Source organism: Orycteropus afer, unplaced genomic scaffold, assembly GCF_000298275.1.
Source record: "Orycteropus afer afer isolate SDZICR_OR568_19922 unplaced genomic scaffold, OryAfe1.0 scaffold00066, whole genome shotgun sequence".
NCBI lineage: Eukaryota > Metazoa > Chordata > Mammalia > Tubulidentata > Orycteropodidae > Orycteropus > Orycteropus afer.
The window spans coordinates 7,504,621-7,515,489 of NW_006921653.1; the positions used below are offsets into that span (position 1 = coordinate 7,504,621).

Here is a 10,869-nt window from a genome sequence, read left to right on the forward strand (position 1 = left end):
GGGTTTGAACCTCCAGCCTTCTGGTTAGCAGTCAAATGCCTTAGGCAGTATGCCACCAGAGCTCCTAGAATTATGAAAAATTTGAATGTGGAAATGATCAAATGTGACATGCAGACAAGAAGTGAGTACATGCTGTTGGAAAAAAATGGTGCTGATAAACTTGCTCAACACAGGGTTGCCACATATTTTTAATTTGTAAAAAATGCAATACCTGCAAAGTACAATAAAGTGAAGCACAATAAACCTAAATTATACAGAAATGTGCAAAGACTTGCAGTTATAAAAAAACAAAGGGAAGAACATGCTCAGAATTTCTCAAGCTGAAAGAACTGAGAAAAAATTTCAAGCCTCATGTTACAATATGGAAGGAATCCATGGGCAAAAGATTGAATGACGCAGGAAGTGTCAAAGGAAGATGGAAGGAATACACAGAGTCACTGTACCAAAAAGAATTGGTCAATGTCCAGCCATTTCAGAAGGTAACATTGATCAAGACGTGATGGTAGTGAAGAAAGAAGTCCAAGTTATGTTGATGCCATTGGCAAAAAACAAGGCTCTAGGAATTGACAGAATATGAATTGAGATGTTTCAACAAATGGATGCAACACTGGAAGTGTTCATTTGTCTAAGCCAAGAAATTTGGAAGACAGCTACCTGGCCAACTGACTGAAGCAGATCCATATTTGCACCCATTCTAAAGAAAGACGATCCAAAAGAATGTGGAATTTATCAAACAATTAATTTATTAAATTAATATCACACACAAGTAAAATTTTGATGAAGATAATTCAAAAATGGTTGCAGTAGTACATCAGCAGAGAATTGCCAGAAATTCAAGCCAGATTCAGAAGAGAATATGGAATGAGGGATACCATTGCTGATGTTAGATGGATCTTGGCTGAAAGCAAAGAACACCAGAAAGATATTACCTGTGTTTTATTTACTATAAAAAGGCATTTGACTGTGTGGATCATAACAAATTACGGATAACATTGGGAAGACTAGAAATTCCAGAACACTTAATTTGTACTCATGCAGAAACTGTACTTAGGCTAAGAGATGATAGAACAGAACAAGGGGATACTGCATGGTTTAAAATCAGGAAAGGTGTGTGTCATGGATGTAACTTTCACCATACTTAGTCTGTATGCTGAGAAGATCATGAGAGAAGCTGGGCTATATGAAGAAGAATGTGGCAATAGGATTGGAGGAAGACTCATTAAGAACCTTCAATATGCAGATGACACATCATTGCATGCCTAAAGTGAAGAGGACTTGAAGCACTTACTGCTGAAGACAAAAGACTGCAGCCTTTAGCATGGCTAAAGGATTACACTTCAACATAAAGAAAACAAAAATCCTCACAACTGGACCCATAAGCAAGATCATGATAAATGGAGAAAGTATTGAAACTGTCAAGGAATGCATTTTATTTGGATCCACAATTAACACCCATGGAAGTAACAGTGGAGAAATCAAAAGACATATTGCATTGGGCAAATCTGCAAAGATGTGTCTTTGAGGACTAAGATGCACCTGACTTATACCATGGTATCTGCACTCACTTCATATGCATAAGAAAGCTGGACAGTGAATAAGGAATACAGAAGAAGAATTGATGCTTTTGAATTATAGTGTTGGTGAAGAATATTGACTATACCATAAATTGCCAGAAGAATGAACACATCTGTCTTGGAAGAAGTACAACCAGAATGCTCCTTAAAAGAGAGGATGATAAGACTTTTTCTCACATACTTTGGACATGTTATTAGGAGGGACCAGTCCCTGGGAAAGGAGCTCTGGTGGCATAGTGCCTAAGGCATTTGACTGCTAAGCAGAGGCTGGCTGTTCAAACCCACCAGCCACTCCTTGGAAGGAAGGTTGGGCAAACTACTTCTGTAGTGATACTGCCTCAGAAACCCAAGCAGAGGTCACTATGAGTCAGACCTGACTTGACAGCAGTGGGTGGGTAGATTAGTCCCTGAGAAAGAACATAATGCTTGGTAAAGTAGAGGGTCACTGAAAAAGAGGAAGACCTTCAATGAAATGGATTGACACCATAGCTGTAGCAATGAGCTCAAACAGTAAAGATTATGAAGATGATTCAGGACTGGGCAGTGTTTTTTTTTGTTGTACGTAGGGTCACTATAGTTAGACTGGACTTGACGGCATACAACAACAATAAGAGTATGTTTGGGAAGATCACAATGAAAAAGTATTGTTGTTGTTAGGTGTTTTGAGTTGTCTCCAATGCATAGTGATGCTATGCATAGCAGAACGAAACACTGCCTGGTCCTGTGCCAGCCTCATGACCCTTGCTATACCTGAGCCCATTGTTGCAACCATCTGGTTGAGGGCCTTCTTCTTCTTTGACCGTCCACTTTACCGAGCGTGATATCCTTCTCCAAGGAATAGTTCCTTCTGACAACATGACCAAAGTAGGTGAGATGAAGTCTGGCCATCCTCTCTTCCAAGGAGCATTCTGGCTGCACTTCCTCCAAGACAGATTTGTTAGTCCTTTTTAGCAGACCATGGTACTCTTACCATTCTTCTCCAACACCACAACTCAAAAGCATCAACTCTTCTTCGGTCTTCCTTATTCATTGTCCAGCTCTCACATGCATAAAAGGTGATTGAAAATACCATGGCTTGGGTTAGGCTCACCTTAGTCTTCAAGAAGACATCTTTGCTCTTCAGCACTTGAAAGAGGTCCTTTGCAGCAGATTTGCCCAATGCAGTATGTCATCTGATGTCTTGACTGCTGCTTCCATTGGTGTTGATTGTAGAGGCAAGTAATATAAAATCCTTGACAACTTCAATATTTTCTCCATCCACCATAAAGCTGTTTATTGGACCAGTTGTGAAGATTTTTGTTTTCTTTATATCGAGGTGTAATCCAGACTGCAGTCTTTAATCATCATCAGTAGGTGCTTCAAGTCATCCTCACTTTCAGCAAGCAAAGTTATGTTGTCTGTGTATTGCAGGTTGTTAATGAGTTTTCCTTCAGTCCTAATGCATATAATATTCTTCTTCATATAATACAGCTTCTTGTATTATTTGCTTGGCATACAAATTGAATAAGTACAGTGAAAGGATACCACCTTGATGCACTGCCTTCTTGATTTTGAACCATCCAATACGCCCTTGTTCTGTTCGAATGACAGCCTCCTGATCTATGTACACATTCCTCATGAGTACAATGAAGTGTTCTGGAATTCCCATTCCTCTCAATGTTGTCCACAATTTGTTATGATCCACACAATTGAAGGCTTTTGCATAGTCAGTAGAACTTTGGTAAACATCTTTCTGGTATTCTTTGCTTTCAGCTAAGATCCATCTGACATTAGCTATGATATCTCTTATTCCATGTCCTCTTCTGAATTCAGCTTGCATTTCTGGAAGCTCTCTGTTAGTATACTGCTGCAACCATTTTTGAATTGTCTTCAGTAAGATTTTACTTGCATGTGATATTAATAATATTGTTCAATAATTTCCACATTCTGTTGGATCACCTTTCTTTGGAATGGGTATAAATATGGAGCTCTTCTAGTCAGTTGGACAGGTAGCGCTCTTCTAAATCTCTTGGCATAACTGAGTGAGTGCCTCCAGCGGGGCATCTGTTTGTTGAAACATCTCAATGGGTATTCTGTCAATTCCTGGAGTCTTGTTCTTCACCAATTCCTTCAATGCAGCTTTGACTTCTTCCTTCAGTACCATTGGTTCTTGATCATATGCCACGTCCTGAAATGGATGAACATTGACAAAATCTTTTTGGTATAGTGACTCTGTGTATTCCTTCCACTTTCTTTTGATACTTCCTGCATCACTCAATATTTTGCCTATAGAATATTACAACTTGAGGCTTAAATTTTTTCCTCAGTTCTTTCAGCTTGAGAAATGCCCGGCATGTTCTTCCCTTTTGGTTTTCTAACTCCAAGTCTTTGCACATTTCATTATAGTCATTGGCTTTGTGTGTCAGTTACACTGCTAAAGTGTTAGACTTTGGAATTAGACATAAGCACAGATTAGCTCCTAAACACTGGCTCTGTTACTGAGCACAGTGCCTACTTATTCTGGGCCTTGGTTTTTCATGTGTGAAATGGGGATGTAATGTGACCCTTAAGGAGCCTAGGTGGCACAGTGGATAAGTGCCTGGCTGATAATTAAAAAGTTAGTGGTTCAAATTAGGGCTTCAAATTGGTTCTTTCTGTTCAACCCCCTGCTGACAATTTGCCTTTTGACCCCAGATATACTGAATCAGAATCTACACTTTAACCAGATCTGATGTATACATACATCAGAATAAACTAATGACCTTGTTAAATATAGATTTTGATTCAGTATATCTGAAGTACGGCCTCGGAAACCCAAGGAGGAGTCACTGTGAGTCAGAATCAACTGAATGGCAGTGAGGTTGGTTTAGGAGCTCTGGTAGCATAGTGTCTAAGGCATTTGACTGCTAACCAGAAGGCTGGTGGTTCAAACCCACCATCAAACCCAGGATGGGCAATCTACTTCTGTAGGGATACTGCCTTGGAAACCCAAGGAGGGGTCGCTATGATTTGGGTATGACTCCATGGCAGTGAGTTTTTTTTAATATCTGAAGTGGAAATGCAAATTTTCAGCAGGGGTTGAACCAAATGAACTGGTTCGAAGCCCTGGTTCAAACCTACCGGCCGCTTTACAGGAGAAAGACTTGGTGATCTGCTCCCATAAACATTCCAAAGAAATCAAACCCACTGCCATTAAGTTGATTCTGACTCATAGTGACTCATAGGACAGAGTAGTACTGCCTCATAGGGTTTCCAAAGCTGTTAATCTATGGAAACAGGAGGCTGACTTTCTCCGAGGGAATCTAATGGATTTGAGCCCTTGACCTTTTGGTTACCAACCTAATGCTTTAACTCCTGAACCACCAGAGCTCCTCCCATAAAGATTACTGCCTAGAAAACCCTATGTTGCAGTTCTCTTCTGTCTTATGGTGTCATTGTGAGTTTAAATCAACTTAAGACATGTAACAACAACATAATAACAATGCAACTCTAACAAGAGGGTTAAATGAGAAAGCCCATATAAGGGACTTTGTGCATGGTATTGTTAAAAAAAAAAAAAAAAAGCCTGTGCCCTCGAGGGAGTGGATAAAATTGTCAGGTTCTATAAACAGAAACTTACAGTTGGTAACCGCCAAACGGCAGAACCGATGAGTATCAACACACATCATGTGGTAGATTAAAGTGGTGGTTGTGACCTTTAGGGGCAAAACCTCTCTCTGTGGACTACTTCAATTTTTTTTTTTCCTAATGTGATAACATTGCTTTTTGAACCTAACAATTTTATGTTATAATTCTAAAAATAATAAATGCCCATTAAAAAGAATTTTCAAAATACAGAAAGGTTGAAAGAAGAAAGTAGAAATCCCCCTTAATTCTAGCATTTTGGTATATTTTCTTAAAACCTTTTTCTGTGTGATTGGGTTTCATTCATTTCTATCTTATCTGCAATTCCTTGTTTCTGGAATAGGGCATACACATGTGATGCATTTGAGACCCTCCTACTTCTCCTCAATCTATTTAGCCTCTGAAGAAAAGTACAATTGATGGATTTCCAGAATGTTCTGGAGCTTTTTCTCAGAATTAGTGCTATTTCTTGGAAGGCATACTTCAGTGCAACCTTATATTACTGCATCAAAGTTTATAAAGGCTCTTGGCATATGTATGGAGTCAGAGGAATAGTTGTTGGACACCATATCATTTTAGGATTTACTGTGTAAGACTGTGATATTTCATAGGTTAAATTAATCTTGCTAAAAATAAATAAAAAATTTAATGCTTTTCACAGCAACAATTTCCCATCTTTTGGGAGCTTTATACTCTTAGGATTTTTGTTGTAGTGTATATCTAGCTACAGTTTAAAAATACCACTTTTTAAAGAATTTTTATTGTGATTTTGGGGAAAGTTTACAGAGCAAATTCAATTTCCATACAGCAGCTCCCATACACTTGGTCTCATGATACTGAGTACAATGAACCACAGTGCAACAGCTCCCCTTCCATTTCTTCCTCAAAGTTACCTCTTCCCTGTGTCCTTCTTTCTCATGCATTCCTGCCCCCCAAGATGTCCCTGTGCATACACAGCCCTTCTATTCTCCCATGATTGATCTCTCCAAGGAGTATATCTACCTAATGTAAATATTCAGCTCATATGCCTGTCTTTTGTTTGGCTGGAAGCTACAGGAGTGGGTTCAATTCCAGATCTGAAGGGCATCTAGGGGCCATAGTCTCAGTGGTTACATCAGGTTCTATCAGACCAGCAAAACTGGTCCTTATTTATTTATTTATTTTTTGTTTTTATGATTTGTTTCTGCCAGCACCATTTGTTAAACAGACAATCTCCTCCCCATTTAATAGATTTTGGCCCTTTGTCAAAGATCAGCTGACCAAAAGTTGATGGATCTATTTCTAGATTCTCAATTATATTCCATTAGTCTATTTGTCTGTCATACCAATACCAGGCAGTTTTGATTACTGTGGCTGTATAGTAGGTTTTGAGATCTGGCAATGTGAGACCTCCTACTTTGTTCTTCTTCTTCAATAGTGCTTTACTTATCTGAGCTCTCTTTCCTTCCCATATAAAGTTAGTGATTGGTTTTTCCATATCCTTAAAGAATGTTGATGGAATCTGGATTGGGATTGCATTAATATAGATTGCTTTGGGTAGAACTGACATTAAAAATGTCACTTTGTTTTTTAACAATGCTTTTCTATTTTATTTGTCAAATATTCTCACAACAAAAGAAATGTCCTAGAAAATGGGAGTGAAAGTTCTCCTGTGATTTACTAGAATCTTTCAGATAATTCTTCACCTTCTAATCCAACCCAATGATTATTTCTGGAATACCTTTAAATATCTCTTAAAGGATATGCTGAATGAAGAAACTGTTCCCCTTAGTTGTGGCTATGGGATCGTTAACATTGAAACCAAACTACACTGCAAAATGATACAGGGAGAGGTGTCTTAATTAGCTGTAGCAAATGTCATGTGTCTGGACAAATAAATGGGTGTGTGACCCAGGCTTTGCCAGACCTGGGAAGAGGGGAGTGACTCCCTGCTCAAATGAGATCACCTCAGAGGCACATAAATACCTCACTTGTGCCTGAAGTAACTCCTGAAACTTGCCATGGTTCCACCTTCCTTTTCTTTTAGGCCGGAAATTCTCTCTATTTGACCAGTTGATTTAGATGAGCTGGCAAAAGCAGATGAACACAAGGAGTGGGATTGCAGATATGTAGGAAGAATGCCATAACCCAGACTGAAAAGCCGATCTTGATGTTTTCCAGATACACTGCAAGAATCCGGGCCAGCCCTTTGCTGTTGGTTAACTGTCAGTTTGGGGAGCTGAGAGCTTGGATCTGGAGGAAGGGCTTAGAGTTGGAGGAAGGGCTTAGAGCCTGTCCTGGGTTCTCAGGTGGGAGTGAGTTTAAAGGAGAGGGAGGGAACGGGCTCTTGGATGGGCAAGGCTAGGCAAGGACCCTCAGCAGTCTCTGTGCAGTCAAGCAGGAGGGCAATAGGCACTATTGCAGTGGCAAGCCCTGAGGCAGACTTTCTTCACTCAAGTGAGCTCAGGCAAGTGCCTCCTCATCCCATGCTAGCTGTTACCTGTCAGGCAACAGGAGTTATAGTAAAAATGCCTCAGGGGCAGGAAATCTTGCATACATGTGGTTTGAAATGAGAATATTTGCGTATTTGATCTCCTAGTTTTTATTCTTATCCTTAAAAATTCATTGGTATTTTAGAAAAGCCTATACATACTCCTAATTTTGATTTTAAAGCACTAACTTAGGACTTCAAAGGGTTCTTTGCGATTCACCTATGTGACTTCTGTGCTTGGTTAGTGGTTAATGTTATCCACAAGAGATAGTGTAAGATAGTATCCTATGGGAGCCTATGAATGGAATAATATACCTCCAACAAGATAACTTCATTCAGTTAACTATGATTGAGTTAGCCCTCCAATTCACATCATGGATATGATGTTAATAGAGTGAGGGAAAGATAATTTAGTTAATTTACATTTATTGTTTATTACACATCAGTACTTCATAGAGTCTCCCATTCCTTTTATTTTTTTACCTAATGGTCTCTCTTTCTCTATTTAAGTGTTGTTGTTATGTGCCATCAAGTCGGACCCAATTCATAGTGACCACTCCTTGGGTTTCCGAGGCAGTATCACTACTAGAAGTAGATAGCCCAACCTTCCTTCCGAGGAGTGGCTGGTGGGTTTGAACCGCCAGCCTTCTGGTTAGCAGTCAAGTGCCTTAGGCACTATGCTACCAGAGCTCCCATTTACGTGATATATTACGAAATTATTTTGAAGATGATTACTTGACAAATTGTAGTAGTTGCACTGCTACCATCTAGTGGGCAATTAATGTAATTAATCATCTTTTGGCTTGACAACTTTCAAACCATTATTCCAAAGAATTAGTTTTCTTGAAAGAACACTATGGTAGGAATTTTAACATATTATATTAGATATGAGGGAGCTCTGGTAGCATAGTGGCTAAGGCATTTGACTGCTAACCGGAAGGGTAGTGGTTCAAACCCACCAGCCCCTCCTCGGAAGGAAGGTTGGGCAATCCTATTTCCGTAGTGATACTGCCTCGGAAACCCAAGAAGGGGTCGCTATGAGTCGGGGCCGACTTGACGGCACATAACAACAACAACAACAACAATTAGATATGAAATCCTATTTTCCTTCAATTTACATATATAATAATTATTTAATATTTTATTTTATGATTTAAAAGAGATACACCCAAATTATGATCCAAATACATAGTATTCTATTTTGAATTTGAACTTTGCAAAATGCTCTCTAACATGAGCACTTTTCATTTTAATTTTGGAAAATCTTAAGTCATATGTTATGTACAAGTCATGGAGACACTTTTATCTCTTTAATCCTAGACCTAGTTGTTTCAGTCAGGGTCCCTGTGACTCTAGCCTTAACCTCCAATCTATTTTCTACACCCTCACTTATCTTGTGTTTTAATACATTTCTGATAATATTATTTACACATGTCTTCAATGACTTCCCACTGTTCTTGGACCAGTGTCCCGAATCTTTAACATGACTTCTAAGCTCTGCCCATGTGGTCCCCAGCTTCCTCTTCAGCTCCTACATGTAGTCTTCTTTCCTCAACTCTCTAAGTTGTATCCTGCTGGCTTTCCTCTTCTACCTTTGGATATCATGGGCTTTGCAAGACCCAATTCCCATTGTTCAGTTAATTTTGATTCATTCTTTCTAAGGAAGCCTTTTACCTCCCATGTCAAATAGATTGTCTCTTTATATTCTCTTATGTAGACTTTCCAGCACTTATTGGCTAAAGTAAGTTAAATCATGAATCGTTATATACTCAATTAAGTCATTAGCTAATTATTTAATGTTTGTCTTTCCCAATAGCTTATACATCCATTGAAGGTAGAAATGTTATCATTGCTTGGTCCTCAATTGCTCAGCAAAGTGCTTGGCATGCAGGAGACACCTCTTAAGATAGCTTGAGTGATCTGAGATGAAAGCTACGCCAAGATAGAGTCTTACACCTATATCATATTTTACAAATGTAAAATTTCCCTTATATTTCTTCTTACTCATAAGCCTCCTACAATAATCTGTGTTTCTCTGCCCTCAGTTGGTATTGACCAGCGTTCACTCTTCTCTGGCTGGCCGCATCATCAACTCGTGCATGCATATGTCTTCATTTTTCCACACCATTCCCCCTGCTCCCAACTCAGACAGTCTGTCAGCTTTTCTAATTATAAATGACTCATTTTTACTCTGTTCAATATTAAAAGATAAAAGGAGTTTAATAGATCCAGAAGCTTACAAGAAAGGTTGGGGTCTGGAAAATATCCAGGAATTCAGGATAGAAAAAGAATGAAAAATGAGCGTTTTGAGCCAGGCTCTCGTTGGCCTCTCATATTCTAGACTAGTACAGATGTTCAAGGACGTAAAGGGCAATGTGCTTGATGGCTAGCAACGTTTCCTCACAGGTTGCCTGGATCTGGGATTCTGGGAGGAGAAAGCCATATCTGCCTTTATCCCGGAGTTCAAAGGTGAAGGAGTATTTGATTCCTTGGTCATAAGCCCAGTCATCAGAACCCCCAGCAGCAGGATCTGAAATGTGAACACAAGCAGGAAAAAAAAAAAAAAAAGTTTGACTCTAAGAAGAAGATTTACAAAAAAGGAGATTGTAAATGCTAAGATTTTACTATGTAAAATATTGTAGGTAGGCCAGTTTTCTAGTTAACAGGATCATAAAGGATATGGGGACGGTTTGAAAAAATTTGGTCTTATCTCACCCCTAAGCTTACTTTGTAGGAATGATGTGTTTAATACCTCAGAAAATATGTAATTTGTAGTAAAATATACACTTCTCAGTGTGTGGTGTGTATATTATGGTTGTTGTTGTTGTTCTGTGTTCTTGAGTTGGACCCGTCTCATAGCGACCCCTCCTTGGGTTTCCAAGGCAGAATCACTATGGAAGTAGATTGCCCCATCCTCCTTCTGAGAAGTGGCTGGTGGGTTTGAACTGCCAGCCTTCTGGTTAGCAGTCAAGTGCCTACTGTGTTATATAGTATGTAACTTATTTATAAAAATTAATTTCTGGAAAAGGAGTATCTTCTAGGAAAATAAGGAAAGCTGTTTGCTGAATGAGTGAGAGGTGAGGCTCCAAGCCTACTGAAGCTGCTCAGTGATGAAACGCGGGCAGCTTGAGGCCAGGATGCACCTTTGTTTTTGTATAGCATAGAGCCTAGAATAGTCTGTTGTTGTTATGTGCCGTCAAGTTGGACCCAACTCATAGTGAC

The 10,869-nt window shown here is 39.2% G+C and overlaps 1 protein-coding gene across 1 annotated transcript in view; it reads right to left on the reverse strand.

Annotated features, from left to right (window-relative positions):
• Positions 1-9,989: 9,989 nt before the first annotated feature.
• Positions 9,990-10,869, reverse strand: part of CPB1 (carboxypeptidase B1) — a 47,166-nt gene continuing 46,286 nt past the window's right edge. The window contains exon 11 of the mRNA XM_007940193.2: positions 9,990-10,177. Coding sequence (XP_007938384.1) covers positions 9,990-10,177 — 188 coding nt within the window. The remainder of the gene's footprint in view (positions 10,178-10,869) is intronic.